The sequence below is a fragment of the Merops nubicus genome, unplaced genomic scaffold, assembly GCF_000691845.1.
Source record: "Merops nubicus isolate BGI_N331 unplaced genomic scaffold, ASM69184v1 scaffold2840, whole genome shotgun sequence".
Classification (NCBI taxonomy): domain Eukaryota; kingdom Metazoa; phylum Chordata; class Aves; order Coraciiformes; family Meropidae; genus Merops; species Merops nubicus.
The window spans coordinates 21,960-40,033 of NW_008583365.1; the positions used below are offsets into that span (position 1 = coordinate 21,960).

The 18,074-nt window shown below is 40.8% G+C and overlaps 1 protein-coding gene across 1 annotated transcript in view; it reads right to left on the reverse strand.

Moving 5' to 3' along the window:
- Nucleotides 1-18,074, reverse strand: part of CFAP44 (cilia and flagella associated protein 44) — a 34,073-nt gene that overhangs the window by 7,672 nt on the left and 8,327 nt on the right. The window contains exons 9-25 of the mRNA XM_008940372.1: nucleotides 17,917-18,072; nucleotides 17,268-17,315; nucleotides 16,180-16,279; nucleotides 14,933-15,027; nucleotides 12,944-13,153; nucleotides 12,431-12,541; nucleotides 10,947-11,165; nucleotides 9,378-9,560; nucleotides 8,768-8,910; nucleotides 7,998-8,268; nucleotides 6,384-6,439; nucleotides 5,899-6,061; nucleotides 5,433-5,563; nucleotides 4,371-4,568; nucleotides 4,147-4,305; nucleotides 3,650-3,827; nucleotides 586-1,086 (exon numbers count right to left, since the gene is read on the reverse strand). Of these exons, the coding sequence (XP_008938620.1) occupies nucleotides 586-1,086; nucleotides 3,650-3,827; nucleotides 4,147-4,305; nucleotides 4,371-4,568; nucleotides 5,433-5,563; nucleotides 5,899-6,061; nucleotides 6,384-6,439; nucleotides 7,998-8,268; nucleotides 8,768-8,910; nucleotides 9,378-9,560; nucleotides 10,947-11,165; nucleotides 12,431-12,541; nucleotides 12,944-13,153; nucleotides 14,933-15,027; nucleotides 16,180-16,279; nucleotides 17,268-17,315; nucleotides 17,917-18,072 (2,922 nt within the window). The remainder of the gene's footprint in view (nucleotides 1-585; nucleotides 1,087-3,649; nucleotides 3,828-4,146; nucleotides 4,306-4,370; nucleotides 4,569-5,432; nucleotides 5,564-5,898; nucleotides 6,062-6,383; nucleotides 6,440-7,997; nucleotides 8,269-8,767; nucleotides 8,911-9,377; nucleotides 9,561-10,946; nucleotides 11,166-12,430; nucleotides 12,542-12,943; nucleotides 13,154-14,932; nucleotides 15,028-16,179; nucleotides 16,280-17,267; nucleotides 17,316-17,916; nucleotides 18,073-18,074) is intronic.

Sequence of the window (18,074 nt, forward strand, 5' to 3'; positions counted from 1 at the left end):
TCAAATGAGGAGCAGGGAAAGTAGCAGGAGAGGAACTAAACATGTAAAGCTGGAGAAAGGAGCAGTAAGGAAAAATTCTCTCTGCCAAATCTGTTTTACTCCGGATGACTGAAGCACTTAGAAAGACAGAGTTAACCCCAAATGTCTCTTTGTTTGCAGCACAATAGCAGAAGGATCACCAGGGCTTCACAGGAATGTTTCACTCCACCCCGGAGGCGTTTTACTCTTCAAAGACTAGTTTTACAGCAGCCTGAAGTAGTTCCTGTAACGATTCCAGATGCAGATACCTGCCAGCTCTTCCCTTAGACATTCACAGTAAATCAGCACTAGCAGCTGCCAACACTCATCTTTCTATGTGGTGATCTTTTAAATATATATATATGCAAATATATTTTTATATGATGGTCACAGCAGCATTTGGATATTCTCTCCAAACCTTCATACACATGAACACAATGGTGTCTGTCTTGGAGTGGATCATTTTTGAGACCAAAGAATTGGGACTGCAGTTATTGAAGAGCTGAGAATGTTTCTGATGCTGTGGGATTGTTCAGTCTGACAAAAACATAACTTTTTGTTTCCTACCTTTTTAATCAAGGTCTCCTGCAAATACATGTTCTTTATCTTCTCCTTCTTTAAAATCTCCAGTTCCATTTCTGTTGGCTTTGTCTTCTCAGTCTCAAAACCCTTCTGCTGCTCTGTGACCAGAGATGCTGCTGCTTTCATTGGGTGTCCATCTGCAGCCTGTGCCACGGGCTCAGTCTCAACACAAGGAGCTTGAAGAAACCCATGCCTAAATTCACAAGATGAGGAGGACCCTTCCAATTGCCCCTGGAGCTTTGCCCTGGCCTCCTGCTCCTCTTTGAACTTCAGGAGGACATCACTGTCATACTCAAATTTTTTTTCAGGCACCTCATCTGGGTGTAACTGAGGGATCATGGGAAGAGGGAGATGTTCTGATAAATCCAAGGCTGCCTGTATGGTTTTCAGTTCTTGCACTAAATGCTTGATTTCATCAATAGTAGAAACCTTGAGGTCCCTCAAAGACATGATCTCTTTGTTCATGTTCACCTTCCTCTGATGGATCTGCAAAGGAAACACAGCTTCAGTAGGACTCCCCAGGAACACTTCCACAGCACGTGGTCTTCCCCAACACAAGGAATGTTGTTAAGAAGCCTGTCACTCTGATTTTCCTTCTTTGTACCATCTCCACACCTCAGCGTTTTTAAACAGCTGCTTTCAGTCTGTGGTTTTAAAATCTTTGGAACCACCTCTCTTCCTCTCCTTCACAGAAAACAGCAAAGGCCTAAGGAGGGAAATGGAGCTTCCCCATTCTCCTGACTTGATTGTGAGATTTTTGACAAGCTGTGGGTTGTAGAGGGTCAGTCATTTGGGCTGTTGTTAAACACAGAGCACCTCAGCTTTGATACACGACCCTCTTTTCAGAGGTATGGTACAAATAACACCCTAACAAAAAGAAAATTAGATTCCTCTTAATATTTTGCAAAGAAAGAGTCTGTCCCTGAGATAAAAGAGACACAGCTGAGGGGATTTTTAGTGTAGACACTAAAACAGAGATCTAGCCTGTGACCCAGCCACTGCAGCAAAGCCTCTGTCCCACCTAACCCCAAGGATATGCAGCATTCCTCCATGAACCTGGGGTTTGGAAGGCAGATGAAATCTTTTTACTCCAACCCAAGATGATGATCTGCTGGTCTGAGGATTGACACTAGAGGCAGGATTTAAACAGCCAAGTGCAGCAAAACTTACTTGTAAGGACTTGTTTGCATCTAGTTTGGCCTGTAGGCAGGGCTCAGTCATAATCCTCTGTTCAGGCTTCATTAGTAATCATTCTGTTCACCAATGTTAATTATCTGGGGCAAAGCATCCCCTCAGCAAGTCTGCTGAGAAGGCTGAACTGGGAGCAGTGGCTGACACACCAGAGGGTTCTGCTGCCATCCAGAGGGGCAGGGTGGAGAGATGGGCTGCCAGCAGCCTCCTGAAGTTCAGCAAGTGGCAGTCCAAAGCCCTGTACCTGGGCAGGAACAATCCCAGGCACCAGGTGTAGCTGGTTGACCAGCAGTTTTGCAGAAAAGAAGCTGGGGTCTGAGGCACTGGGGTCCAAACCCTGAGCCCTGAATCGGGGTTGACATGTGGATGATGTCCACAACCAGACAGGAGAGACCTTCCCCTTGGTTTTATCTCAGGGCCTGGCCAACCTTGGGTGAAACCCAATTAGGAGATCACCACCAGTTGCCCTGCCTTTAGAATTCACATCAGGTGTCCTGCCTCCAGTGTCAATGATATAAAAGCTGGCTGGGCTGGGGGGGAAGCTGACCTATGCAGTGGATACATGAGGCAGGGTTCTCTACTGCAAGCAGAGTTCTCAGTCATGGTGGGACAAGATCAAGATGAGGATGCAAGGAGGATTATGTAAGTCATGATGCTTTTCCTTGGCAATTCTTGTAGGATTGGAATTAGGCTGATCAGCTGGCTTGCTCCTTCCCCTGTGACCTGGTTTCAAACTTGTTTCTTTGCTGTGCCACATACCATGAGTGAATGCACTGTGTGTACACTGCTACTGGTCTTATCCTTCCTGCTGGGATGTCCAAGAGGTGATGGGCAAAACTGAAACACAGGAGGTTCCCTCTGAACATCAGAAAACACTTTTTTTACTGAGTGCTGGCACAGATTGCCTGGCAGGTTGTGGGGTCTTCATCCCTGGAGATATTAAAAAGCCATCTGGACATAGTCCTGGGCAGCTTGTAGGGGGTTTAGTCTAGATTAGCATCTAAAGTGTCTTCCAACTTCATTCATTCTGTGACTTTCTAATAAGGAGATGCTGTATTTATTTTTTTCACATAATCAAATGTGATCTAACATTAATATATATGGCAGAAACTTCTCTGATCCTTATAGAAGGAAAACAAAGCCAGATGCCAGCCCCCTGAAGTAACTGGAATTCTTCATCTATAAACCTGGAATGCACAAGAACTATCCCCTTTGTTTGTAGAGGCTTGTCCTACTGGGTTAGTTTAATCACTGGGTATCTGCTAACATCAGCACTACAATGAAGTACTGGAGCTCAGGCAGGAGATTAAAATGGTCCAAGAAATGCCCCTAGACATCATGGTTTCTGTACTGCTTAGACTTCAGGTTCCCTCAGGCACTGAGTGCCATTGGAAGATTCCAGTGTTTAGTACCCAGAAGGAAATTGCCAAAGCATGAAGAGGTCACACTAGAAATACCTGTCCTTCCTCACACCTGGTTTTGTAAAGCTATTTCATAGAAGGGGTTCTTTATCTCAGTGTTTTAAGGAAAGCATATCACTTACTAGATGATCAGACTTTCTGAAGGATTCAAAAAGACAGATAAAAAGATAAAGAAATAGAAAAGGTAAATTCTTTCTGCTTTAAAAAGAGCCAGCTGAGAGTTACCCTGGTTTGATTCAGGTGTGAATCAGTGTTTGGTGAAGCACTAACCCTTCACAAAAGAAAAGCTGATTTGTAATGACACAGTCTGTCCTTCAAGGCCTTTTCCTACATCCACTTTGATTTTCTCTAATAAAATAATTCTTCAGTGAATAATACACTATATTTCCTCCCCCAAAAAGGGGGAAATTTGTCAACTGATTTGTTGATGCCCATACCAATGCTTCCAGGGATGCAAGCTGCATCATCTTCTTCTCAGTGTTCATATGCTTGTGTTCAGGGACTCTGTAGTTGGTGGCAGTCTTGAGATCATAACATCCCATATTTTCCCGTGCTGCTCTGATGGCCTCCACATCTTTGGGATCCTCACAGTCCTCACTAGGTTTGCTCTTGTATCTGGTGGGTACAAAACAAAGCTCAGCTTTAAGACAAAGCATGCAGGTGAACAAAGGTGGTCGTTGCACACCTTCTGATCTGTGCAGGAAGGCTTCTGAGGGGAGCTAAGGATCAAGAATCACACAGAGAACAGCTACCTTTTGAAGAACATCCTTGCACATTTGAATGAAAACATCAGATTAATTTTAATCACAACCATTAGGGATATGAAAAAAACTAGGCAATGAGATTATAGTGCCATATGACAGCTAAATAGCATTACTTGACCTCAGACAAGGAGCTAAACTAAAAGTGGCACAGAGTCCAGTTCAAGACTCACAACTCCTCCCACTCTGCCTTCCTCTTCGTGATCTTTGCTTTCATCTTCTCAGATTTCTCAATGTTTCTTTTGATTTTCTCATGTTTTCTCTCTATATAATGCGTGGTTGGCTTTTGGACCTCTGGCATCTTCAGCTCTTCAGCCTCCTCCTCAAAAATTCTAGCATCTGGAACAAAAAATAACCATGTGAAGTTGTAAATACCGTGCAGTACAGTCCCAACTACTGGAAACCCCCTGGGATGGATGCACCCCAATGCATACGTGTTGTCTCTGTGATGATCTCCCTTTCTTCTGCTTGTTTCTGTGCCTGTTTTTCTTGAAAGTGTTTCTCAGACACTGCTAAAAGCCTGTAGGTGGAAACCTGATGATTGCTCTGAATGGCATGAACAACAACAGTGTCAAATTCCAGTGAGTTCCGAAACCTGAAAAGCAAAATTAGACAAAACATTCTGATGCCAGTAGGCACAATCTACTTTTTTTTGACCAAAAGGACTCAAATAATGTAGCTTATTTATTGTATGTGCAATCATTACATGTGGATTGACAAGTCAGTAACAGAATGATGGCATCTGACCCTATCTATTGACTTTTACTCCATCTCATGGAAGATACTCAAGAAGACACATATTAAGACTCCCAGTATTAAAACTTACACCAGGTTCTTCATGAAAATCTTTATCTTCCCTTAAGGAATGATTATAAACGTGTTCATTCCAGTCTTTTGCCCAGTCACACACACTCTGTTTTTGTTATTCTGTATTATTTATGTTGTGTATTTCTTTTTTGTGCTTAAACTTGTGCTCTTGAGAGCTTATTTCATAACATTAAACTACACAGAGCATTGTGTTAGCAAGGGCACTAAAATATCTGACAGACAAGCAAGAGGCCTGAAAAACAGGGTTTCATTTCACAGGTTGTTCTTCAAAGGTTCAGTAAGAGTTCTTGGTTCTTACTGAATGTACTGGGAGAAAAAACTCAGGCAAACTTAGTCTCAAAAAAAAAAAAAAACCCAGTTTTATTTCCTATAGAGATGACACAGAATGAAGCTACTTCCTTGAATATCTGAATTTTCACCAAAGATTCAAAAGAAGTACATCCAAATATCCATTATATACTCTTCTTATATTCCAAGTAAAATAAGAACAGAATGATAACAGAATAGAAAAGAATTATTGATTATATGAGGAAAAACCAAATCCCATTCTATTTTCTTGTGGCAGGTACAACTTAATCAATGATAAGCCCTGTGCAAGGTCAGAGAGAAGCAGAAGACAATTGGTACTGACTGGTTTTGCAGTTTCTGCAGTCCAATGAGGTGTTTCTCATGCTCCCAAGCCAGCTCCTTTTGCACTAACTGGATTCTCTGTGCTGTCTGCCTGTTCAGCTCCTCAAAGATCCTATGGTCCATCTCATACTCCTGCAGAGAGACAGACAACTCAATCTCATGATCTTGTAATATAAAACTCAATATTTTTGCCCAGGTGCCAGAGTTCCATGCACATCAACACAATCCTTTACTTCAGGAGCTATTCAGATCTCCACAGAGAAACACTTTTTCCCCACATGGAAACAAAATTTTTCCCCAAATGGCACAAGTCACCAGCTGTGATTCAGAAGTCACAACAAATTAGATATTCACAGAACTACTTTAATCCAAAGGGTTGGACAGCTTTGGTCCTAACACATCAGGTAGCAATCTTTTAGGAAAAGGTGCCTCTAAAGGTAAATGACCTTTATAAAAAGCAGATGTACCTCTCTGTGCAGCTGCATGTGTTTGGGTAACTCCTGATTTTTTTGAAGAAGAAAAAGAAACTCCTGCCTCAGTGCAGCTAACTCCTCCCTTTTCTTGGTTTTCTTTTCTTCAGCTTCCCTCATTTTCCTTTCATGCTCCTTTTTCTGCTTGACTTCCTCAATGCTGAGAAAGGAAATAGTGTTATCTCAATGGAAGGTAACTTAGAATGGAATCATATTCTTGTAGATGTGTCCAGTCCTAACATGATGGGACTCTGAGCTTGTGTTGTCTCTGTAGTCTTAAGTCTCAGAGTATCATATTTGAATTACTGCCCCAGGAAAGGAGATGAAATAGAGAGAAAGGCTGAAAAAACAAAGAGATGACCCAAATTCAGGGTGAGAATCAAATTCTCCCTCCACTTAGGAGGCCAAAAGAAGTATGTGGTGTGAAGAAAGAGCTACCAAGACTTGAAAATCTCTTCCATCACTATGCAAGCATCTCTTACTTGTAGGCATTGGGGTCTTCAATGTCTTCAGTTGCCTCCTCCTCCTCAAGACCACTCTGAAAGAAAAGAGTTACCTTGTCTTTAAACCAGCAATAAGTTTCAACAGACAATAAAGCTTTTACAAACATAAGGCAGAGCTCCCATTGCCTCTGACAAAACCAAAAGGATCCTTCATGATCAATATTGCTGTATGGGACTCAAATACCAGGTTTCAGTGTTTCAAGAAGAAAAAGCAATTATGTTGGTTTACATGTAAAAGAACTAATGAAACAGTTCTTAGAAGCAGAGAACATAAATCTTGTATCCTCCTCAACATAACCATAACATCTTTGCTTGTCCTAACTTCACTCTGCCCCATAACATCTTTGGTTTTCTACCCCCCCCAACCCCAAATCTCTTGTCTCCCCTCACTGCCATGTTGACAAGAGACAACATATCCTGGACTGATTCCAAGTTATATGTGTAATTAATCTGGTTTGCTTCTGCTGAATAATGGATTCACAATTATTAGCTGTGAAGAATGACAGATGGATGGACATTGCAGTCACACAAGCCTCATTTCCCTAGGCAATCATGCTCAAAAAAAAAAGAGGGGGGCCTATCACCCTACAGAGAATACAGTTGTACTAAATTGATCTGTAATTTAACTCAATTAGTTTCAGAGGATTTGTATTTCATTCTCAAGAATCTCATTAAGTTTAATGAAGATGGAATTTTTAAAGTCTTCCACATGACTTAAAACTAGAATAGATAATGGAGATATACTTTGATAGAGGGAAAACTCTATTAGGATGGTCATTAAGCAGTGTTGTTACCCTGAACAATAGGAATCAACCATAAAGATCTTTATAGAGAGCTACTTACAGCCTCAAAATTATAAAACTATATATGCTTTATAATTGTGTATTAATCACTCCTTGTAATGCTGGAGACAGCAAGGCTCTGATATCACAGGTTGCCATCATTCACTTAGTTCAAGAGAATTATTTTGAGTCTATTCTCAGTACTATATATTGTAAAGAATAAATTATAACATAACAGACTCAACAGGACTCACTGTTTCCTTTAAGTTATTTGTTTAATTCAGGCACTCAGATTTTTTTAAACTGGGGAGTGGGTGAGATGACAGTGGGGTGCTGACACCTCTCTCTCTTCTTGTGTATGAATGGTTGAGTCCCACTGTCATCTGTTCAAACATTCTAAAGGTGATTTGCTTTTCAAATGGAAGATCTATGATGTCAAATAATTGACCTGTAGTTTCATAGTACATAGCCCTGATTTCAGTACTACATATTGTAAAGAATAAATTCCAACATAAAAGTGCTATTATTGTACATAATAGCACTTTTTTACTTAACAGGACTCACTGTTTCCTTTAAGTTATTTGTTTAATTCAGGCACTCAGATTTTTTTAAACTGGGGAGTGGGTGAGTTGAAAGTGGGGTGCTGACACCTCTCTCTCTTCTTGTGTATGAATGGTTGAGTCCCACTGTCATCTGTTCAAACATGCTAAAGGTGATTTGCTTTTCAAATGGAAGATCTATGATGTCAAATAATTGACCTGTAGTTTCATAGTACATAGCCCTGATTCCATGAAAGAGGGCTGCAACTTACCCTAGGGGAGGGGATTTTGGCTTTTAACTCTTGGTGAACGTCTTCTGGAGACAAGATGTTGAAAGAAAAAATGTTTCCATCTCCACCACAAGTAAGCAGAAACTTATCATCATAACTAGAACAGATCTTCTGGATCTGGCCATAATCATTGTCATGTACATTGAAGGACCAGTATTCCTTCACAGTGTCCACTGAGAGGTCTTCATCTTGGAGAGGATAGACACGCAGAGCACCATCCTGCATCCCACAGAACATCAGCAGCCTGCTGCTGCTGTCAGAGGAGCAAAGAGAAACAGTAATAACAGCAGGAAGCTTGTAACCAGTAAGCCCACAGCTCAAACAGACTTGAAAAGAGCTAATCTAGCTTAATAAATGCAGCTTTCCCAAGTGTGTAAGGTGGGAGCAAAGTATTTGGATCATATAAAGTATGTGTGATACTATCACATTTTTTTTTTCCAGCTAATTGGCTACTTAGGAATGTTCCAGCACTTGCTGGGTATGATGGAACTGGTGCAGAACACACCCAGCCTTACAGGGAACCTAACACTGGGAGTCTGAAAACAGTTCACCAATTTAATTCACACAGCTCACAACGTCCCACTGTGTCCACTAGGAATTTTAAGTGAAACTCAGTGCCAAGAAAACCAGAGAGGGTTCCTGCCTACTAGAGTTGAGCCATGACTAAAAAGTGACAGAGCAATGTACCCTCCTCTCTTCCAAGTTCAACTTCATCCAGCTCTATCACAAAGCCATCTGTTACATTGTTTTACCAGAAGGAGATGTGGTGGATGGGATTGTTGTCAGTGTCCTCCATAGGGATCACTTCAAAGGGTTCATCCTTCCTGTTTTCAGGATCTTCTTCCTGATCATGTGAGAATTCACAGTGATAGAGGAACCCTGAGTCATATCCACCCTGAAAAAGAGAAGGGCCATAAAGAAATGGTGACAGAAGAACACTGAAGCAGCTGACCAGGTACAAGCAGCTTTTAGGATAATTCTTCCTTTCTTAAGCTTCTACAGGAAGTTAGAAAATGCTCCTTCCACACATCTGGAGATCCTGTTTACCTACAGAGAAAAAATCTATCATGATCACTGGCATTAAAAGCCACCCTACTGATATGTTAAGACTGTGCCTTCTGGTTGTGAGGGAACAGCCTGGTCCTTGTGCCCATTGAGGCACCACTGAGAAGTGTAGCTGTTGGAAATATGAATTGGAGTGACACTGCTCATTTACTCCACAAAGATCACTGCCAAGTGTGAAGGAAATCCACATCCTAGAGATGGTGAGTTTCAAATCATCAGTTTTCTAAGGCACCAAGTTGTGAAGGGAAGGTTGTCACATCTTGTAATCACATCAACATAACATAAAAATTGGTTTACCAAGGAAAGCCAAAATTTTCCTGGTGCTGAGTAAAACCCACAGAGGATGGGACTGGGCTCCTCTGGTATGTAGAGAGGTGGCAATGGCTCTTCTTCTATCTCCTTTTCCTGCTTTAGTGATTCAAGTTCTGCATTCTCCTCCTCCTGCTTTCTTTTCTCTCTCAGTGCGATCTCTTCTTCCAGCTGTTACAAGGAGACAAACACAGAGACATGAAACCAAGGCACTCCCACACATTACTGACTGAAGGAGTCTCATATATGAAATCCAGAGTGGTCCTGGCATTATATATAGAGAACATCTAGAAAAATCTTCTTTTTCATCAGCTAAGCAGAGGTCAACCCAACTTCACAGGGATCCCCAGTGGAATGTCCCCCTTTCCCTTCTCCAATTTTAATTGGTGGTCCTTTGAAACAAACCTTTCTGCATCAGAAGCAGACTTCAGTATTTTCTCAGAGAGATTATTCCCAATATTAACCACTATGAGCATATTATTTCTGCAACACTCACAAACCTGCCCAGAAGAAAGAAAAGCTCTGGAAAGCTGAACTCAGATTCCAAGATTCTAGTGCATCACTGGTGTAGAGTAAAAGAGAGAAGCTGTAAAGGACTTGACTTCTTCTGAGCAAAGAAGGGGAGACATTTGCAGATATATAAAACATTAAAAACCTCCTTTCCATTCAAGCCTTCTGCAGCAAATATCAAACATTCTCTAAAACAGAAGCTTCCTCTGAAGATATTAGATAGCAAATCATAGAGAAAAGTCTAGAAAGGATCTCAAAAAAAAGCATTCTCCTGCCCAAAAGCAGAATCAGAGAAACCTTAAATATTATCAGTTGGTGTTTGTCTGACCTGCCCTTTAAAAGTCTGCTATGGGGACTCTACAGCCTACACAAACTATCTCATTACCTTAATCATTAGAAATCTTTCCTTACATCTTATTTAAAACATCCTTGTTGCAGCTTATTAATTATTGATCTATCCCTGGAGGAAAAATAAATCACTTAATATTCTTTATCTCTGTAGAAACCTTTTTGGTTTTTAAGGATTTATAGTGCTTTTCAATAATATTCTTCTCTTTTGACTTAAAATTAACAAAAACATCAGCTTGCTTTTTAATTTCACAGAATTAACTATAGCTGAGGACTGGCATAACTCTTTTCCTTTGGCCCTGTATGTTTTCTAAAATGCTAGTTCTCCTTCAAAAATAAAAACCATGCCTTTAAAGCTGTTACAATGCTTATATGAAAAAAAATACATAAATATCTATTTCATTATTTAAATTAAATATAAACTTCTGGACTCCAGGGCTAACATCAAACACAAACCCTGTACTTTTCCTACAAATTACCAAATGAAAATGTTTTAAGAAATAAAGTGCTATACTACCTTTCCCTTTCAGTAATGCTACCTGTTAATTCTAATGCACATCATGCTCTCAGTGTGATGTATGTTCTATTTGAATAAAGAAACAACAACCTGTCATTTCAAATGTTGAAACTCAGCCACAAATGGACTCTACCTGGTCTTCTCCTTCAAAATCCTGGCACATAATATAGGGACTAGAAAACATTTTGGGTGGTTTTGTCCTCTAGCATGTGAGGAACATAGAATTCCTCCACAGGAGAGTTCTTTACCTTGATTTGGGATTTAATACTAGAAAAATGGAAGTACTGTGTTGGCAGGTTTTTGATCTGATAGGTGGACACTGTCTCCTGCTCCCCAGGAAGAGGGGCAGGAACCTGCAGAGCGAAGCCATTCTCACAAAGGATGAGCAGTGTGCTCTTTGCCTGCATAAAAACACACAAAAAAATACAAATATAGGGCAGATGTAGACATGGAATTGAGAGAAATGGGAAAAAGTTAGTCAGAAGATGCACAGGAACAAAGCCAAGCTCCAGGCAGGAGGCATTAACTCTGTGCTCTAATTTAAATGGACATTTTAAAATGGGCATCAGAAATTGGGGAGCTTCTTTTATACTCTGTGTCCTAGGCAAAACCAAGGAATTGAAGAAGTCCCTGCCCTGTACCAAACAGCTCTCATTCTGACACTGGCTAGCCTGGGGGCAGCAGGATGGTATTTTGGGAGTTTTGAGTCAGATCCATCTTTTAATTCAACCAAAGTTAGGAGCTGAGGCTTTGTTTTGGTAATTGCTTGAAAGTTCACATATTTCTACACTAATATATCCCTTATATCTTTATGATTCAGCTTGAAATCTTGCCAAATGCTGTTTAGCTCTGAGTTTACTCTTTGGTGGTACCTGCCAGGTCCTTTAAAATGCAAAGTTAGGAAGCACAGACAAGGTAAGGGTAATAATGATTTAGTGCTTTGAGATTTTTAAAGGCAAATCTGTATTTAATTTCAAATTTAAAGGAGGCATATTAGAGCTGCTATGGAAACCTTAACTTGAAATGCTCTTACATCTAAGCTTTGCCTCTCTGTACCAGTGTAACACACCTTGCTGGCCATCTTCTCAGTGTCTAAATAGAATGAACAATCTCCTCTCTAAATAAGAATAATGGATCCATCAAAATTTCAGATGCAACTGTAACCTTATAAAACTTTTAAAATATGAGCAAGAATCTATTTGAATATGCCACTGAGGCACATCAGAACTCCAAGGAGCACCCAAAAGCTTTCTTACTGTGGTCCAAAAGCTTTGCAAAAGCCTGTTTTAATGTGGGCAAGAGGCACAGGCAATAATATCCAGCTCTTTTATCAAAGAAGACTAAAAGCTTCTGACAGCTAAGGCAGAAGCTTGTTTCTTCAAGGCAGGAACTCAAAAAGCTGAGCAAAACTTTGGTTTTTTTGCCTATGTTTCTGTGCTTTTTTAGCCCAAAATATGTCCAAAGTGTCCAAATCAGAGATGCAGCTGCACAGAACTTCTGTCATGCTGAAGCAGCTTGAACAACAAAGTAGCAAAACATTGTATTGTCCATAAAAAACATGACTAGGGTCATAGATCTTCATCTGTTTTCACTGGAAGTTCTTTCCAAAATGACATTTTAACACTGTAGGGAAGGGAAGGGAAGAAAACAAACCTTCATTACTCACATGAGAAGGTGGAGACCACTGTAATGCCTGCACAGGTCCAGGGACACAGATAAACCCAATTGGCTCATATTTATCTCCAACAGCAAAAAAGAAAACAGTCTTGTCTCTACTCTGAGAAAAAAAACAACAAAGATGATCACTGAATCAAAAATTTGAAAGATTTATTACTTTGGCATAAAATGCTTTTACTCTTCCAATGGAAGTGCTTTGACTATTCCAGGATACCACTAAACTAAGCCCAAAATGAACCAAATCCATCTCCAAAAGGGATTGCAGTATTGACATTAAACAGTCCAGTAATTCACAAAATTAATTGTATGAATTCCATGGTTCCTTTCCTTCAGGAAACAAACCTGACTGCAGACAGATCCTCCTCTTCCCCCAGCACTGCAGAGAACTACAGGCAGTGACCAACAGCAGGAACAGAACTGTGTTAGTAATCAAACTTTCTCTCTTTTAATCATCTCTACATTTGTGGACTGATAAAAAAGAAGCATCAGAAGTGACACATACCCCCGTGGCAAGCACTTCTCCCTTTCCTTCATATGCCAAGGCTGTAACTGCAGCAGAATGAGGTTTGAAAGCTTGTTTCAGGTGTATCTCTGCTTTCTGTGTCCTGGGTTGTCCTGCAAGCACGGGCAGTCCTTGGGGATCATAGACTTCAATCACACGGACAACACCATCTTCAAAGCCCACAGCAATCAGGCCTCCTTTAGGATTCACCTTGGGGTGGAGGAATGAAGGGGAAAAAAAATCACAGTGTATCTGAGAGCTCAGAATTCTTATCTGTGTGGTGGGTGCCCTGGTGTTAACTTGTAATTCATGTTACTTGGAAGTGTTGCAAAAGCACAAAGAATGTTTCATACATGGGAAGTTTTCTTTATTCTCTCTAATCAGCTGCTGTAAAGGAGTGGGAGGATTGGGGGATATTGTTTGGTTTGGACTGTGGGGTATTCTTTCACTGGTAACATGCCAGTGGGACTGGAAATGTTAATGAGGATGTGGTTTTAATGCTTGAGGAAGATCTAATTCACCCTGGTGTATAAATATATCAGTAGTTTCTTATTTTAAGAACAATGGAAATCTAAAAAAGCAATTATTACACTACCCTGCATACAATGTTGTGGGCAGGATTTTTGAGGACGTGAGGGCACAGGCTTGGATCTGGCTGACTCCATCTAAAGTAGTTTTCAGCAGGGACAGCATGGAAAAGGGAGGCATGGAGCCTTTACCATGGGCCCTGTACAAAAGCCAACTGCTAACAACATAGGCTTGGCCTGAGAGAGAGAAGAACTGGCAGAAACCAGCCTGTGTTTGAGCAGGGTCTAGCTGGACATGCAGGTTTAGCTGATGTTAACCCTCCCCAGCAGGGATTTACAAGCTGAGTCAGCTGCAGGCATGGTCAATATTCATGTACAGGAGGAATGAGACCAGCAGAACTGCTGTGTAAAGAGGTGAATGGTTAAACTCTGGGAGCAATCAGCCAAAGTATGATCTGAGATACAAAAAAAAGTTGTTATCAAGAAGGTAGATGGGGGGTGACTGTCTTCCCATTCTCTGGGGAGATCAGCCCATGATGTCTCATCTTAAAAAGCCCCCCTGTAATATGCAGGTGTATGACAGCACTGCTCAGGAAATGACCCAGAGGAGTCCCTCATGGACCTCAAGTTCATGGTTCTGCATTTGACTCCATCATTCCCTCATCTTTACTGGGGAGCCAGCACTCCAGATGTGGCCTCCCCAGTGCTGAGCAAAGAGGGAGGATCACCTCCCTCAGCCACGTGGTAACACCTTTCCCACTGCAGCCCAGGATGCTGCTGGACTACTCTGGGTTCATTGCTGGCTCATGGGCAGCTTGGTGCCCCCCAGGACCCTAAAACACTCCCCTTGGTTTCCAGCTGGTGAGATTCCAGCCTGTACTGGTGCCTGGGGTTATTCCTGCCACACTGTCCCAGCATTACCCTCACCTTGGAAATTCAGGGAAGCATTTCCCTCCAGAAATTTGCTTCTAATTAACCCACCAGGCTTGCAATGTTTCCTCAAGAAGAAAACTAGCTACTATGTTAATTAAAATTAGCAAATATGTCTAAAAGTGATAGACTCCACACTCCACAAATGATCAGTCCTGGTAACAGTTTTTCATGATTTCTCTCCAAATGTTTGTGGATTGTCTGGGCTGTCGTTTCAAAATGTGTTAACTAACTCATGCTAATTAACAATTACTCTTTGTGGGTTAAATAGAAGCTGTTAGTCTATAAACTAAGACAACTTCCTGGGTCTGCACACTGAGATTGGATTTTAGAATCCCAGGAAAACAAAATAGGGCACCTGATAACCCACAGTATAGTCAAAGTGTACATACTATATACAGTAAATCCCACTGTGGCCCAGCAGTGACTTCTTTAAAGTCTTGTATGGTCAGCAACCTTATTGGTGCTGGCAGCTTTCATAGGTCTCAAAAATTCCCTAAAATTTTTGTTAAGAAAGTAGCAAAAAACTCACAACAGGAGGTGCCCACAGCAGTGCTGTTCCTCCTTGGTTAAACTTCATTTCACTCAGCTGACAGTTGCTGCTGAAGTCATAGATACGTACTGACCCTGTGTGGAAAGGAGACAGTAAGGAGTTATTTCTTGCAAGGCTTATGGAGAAAGGTTTATTTATTTGAATTAAAAGCTGGGGAGAATGTTATTCATTTTTCTAAGTATCAAACACCTGCCTGGAAAGATGCAGCTGGTGGTTACAGAGTACCACAGGCAGCATGGTGCTCTTGAATAAGACAAACTTTCTTCACTGTACCTTGTATGCTCCCAAGAGGTAAGGGTTGTAATAACAAGTCCCAGTCTAACCACCATGGGCAGTTTTCAAGTAAACACAGAATTGTGGCATACTGTAAGGAAAATCTGTGCTGGCAATGTAGGAAAATAGGATGTGCTACCACTTGGGATTGCCTAGGGAGGAAAATATTTCAATGAGAGACTGTCCAAAGGAAAGTGGGTGTCACCAGAGGTGAAATTACCAGATTGGCAGACATATTGCTCTGCACAGAGTTCCATTCCAGCTGGCATATATCCTAAGTGTCATTTGCTCAACTGGTAGGAGTTTGTCTTCAGGCTAGAAGAGCATGTAGATTGTGTAACACAGACAAATGACAAGGCACTGCTGACAAGAATTGAATTAAGGACCTTGTAGCATTTTCTGAGAAGTGTAAATGACATTATTAACGTTCTGGCTGGTGGGTCTCTCTCAAAGCAGGAAAAAGCTGACTGTGAGAGGCTTAAAATGCAACATCAGCTCAATAGAACCATAATCACACGTTAGCTGTTGTTCAGAGTATGATAGCTATTGCATTTTCTAAGAAAGCCATAACAATATTCACAATGACTTACTCCATGCTAAAGATGTGCATGATTCCTTACAGAACATAAATCCCAACACAGATTGATCTAGAGCCTTCAAAAGAGTGCTGATATTCAAAGCAAATCTCACCTCTTCAGCAGTTCCCTCAGAATGAACAGAATTTAGTTTCCCACTGAGAACTTCACTTGTTCAAACCCCAGGCTTTTAAGATGAAGCAGTCTTAATGCATTATATCCAAATATTAATTGCCTTAACTATTAAAGAACTGATCCCAGGAGTGACAATTGTTCATAGAGTGATTTTTAAAGAGTAAATACACAACTTCAGTGCCAAAAGGAGTAGTTCCAAACCCAGCATTACATGGAATGAGATGAAGGGAGTAGCATCCTTACGGTCAAGAGCAGTGGTGGCCATAAGGTAGGTGACAGGAGAGACACTCATGGCCTCAATCCTTCCAGAGTGAAAGGTAGCCAGGCACTCTGGGTCACAGCTCTGCAGGGCAAAAACAGGAGAGCAGAAATTCAGCTGCATTCTGGAGCTCCACTTGGAAGATAGTACCAGCCATACCTACAGCAAACCTGTAAAATCTAGAGAGGTGCTTTTTGGGTGAGCAAGATTTGGCATATGTCAGCAAAATTGGCACACCAATGTTAAGTTCATTTAAAATGTCATCATTTTCTATGTGAAAATAAAGATTAATCCCTTTCATTAAGTGATTTCAAGCTTCAAATTAGTGTTTTTAACAAAGCTGTTGCTCTGAAGGCAAAGAATGCTCTCAAACCTAGGGCTTATGTTGCCTGGGAAGTCATTTCATCACCCAAGGAATTCTAGGGTTTGCTATACAGTTTTTACAGTAGTTTTTACAGTATAACTTGTATATCTTTTATTTACCATAAAATTCTTGGAACATAATTTTACCTGTTGCCACAGAATTTCATTGCACTCAACAGGGTCGTTCCCATTGACTTCAGTATGGTCAGGAGCAAAGATTAAAGGCTCCAAATTTAACTGTATCATCTATTTCTCCTTCAAAAACATCTCCAGCAGTAACACCAGTAACCAGCAAGGTAAAACATGTGAAGTACATTTCATATTCTCCTTGTTTTTCCTAGTTCTTTATGTCATTTAGAGACAACAGTAAGGATTGTTTCAAACACCTATCTAGAGAGGATACATCAGCACTCCCTGAATTCTTTTCCTGCATTCATGCAACTTTTCTTGCCAGTTTATGAGAACAAAACTCCTCTAAAGTAACTTGAATTTGGCAGCCAAAATTTCAGGGATCAAAGATGAAATTATTTTTTCCAATCCTGCATGATCATTATAATCAATGACTTTATGTAAATAAATCAAAAAGGATAAAGTTTTCAACTCTGCAGCTTCATAAAACACAAACTTAATTGGAGATGCTGCCAGTATAGTTAAGAGAAGTTATTGCAAAAGAATTGAAATAATCAGAAGGAAAAGAAAGCAAACTTACTGTATCTTGAAAAGACAAATCCAGCTTCCAGATTGCTCCATTGGTGTCCTGAACAAGAAAAAACAACAAAACCTGTAACTTGAAGAGTTGCAAACTCCATTTGGAAATAACACTGCCCACAGTGACTGCTTAAAAACTCTTTCATGAGTAGCATTGTGAAACTGAAGTGACTGAATGTGGTGATGTTGGTCTTATCAACCCCATCCCTCAGTCCAAGACAGGACTTGGATGATACTTTTTGACATTTCCCTGTTCTTATGCAGTTCTGGCTCTGAAAGCCAGGGTCTCACATGTTGTTATACACTAAAAATAGAGCATAGTTCTGTTGGAAGACACCTACAGCAATCATCTAGTCCAACTGCCTGACCAATTGGGGGTGGACCAAGTTACAGCATGTTATTAAGGGTGTTGTCCAAAGGCCTTTTAAACAGTGAGAGGTTTGAGGCATTGACCACCTCACTAGGAAGCCTGTTCCAGTGTTAGAGACAAGGTTTTATATACATATATATAAAAAATGTATCATATATTATAGATGATGATTGAATTCTACCCAAAAGAAACATTCTGAGCCAGAATGGACTCCTGCTGTCACTTAACATCACCTCCCTCATTTTGGTTTTCTTCACAGAGATACTTGAGTGCCTCTTACCTGAGCATACCACAGGGGCTGTCCAGAGTCAGGGACTTTTGAGATGAAACTCAGACTGACATCCCTGCCAACCTGAAGTTCATTCATAGGCTTCACTTCTAGTAATCCTGTGTCATCCACAGCATCAGCAGCATCTATGGTCTCAAAGCTCCACACCT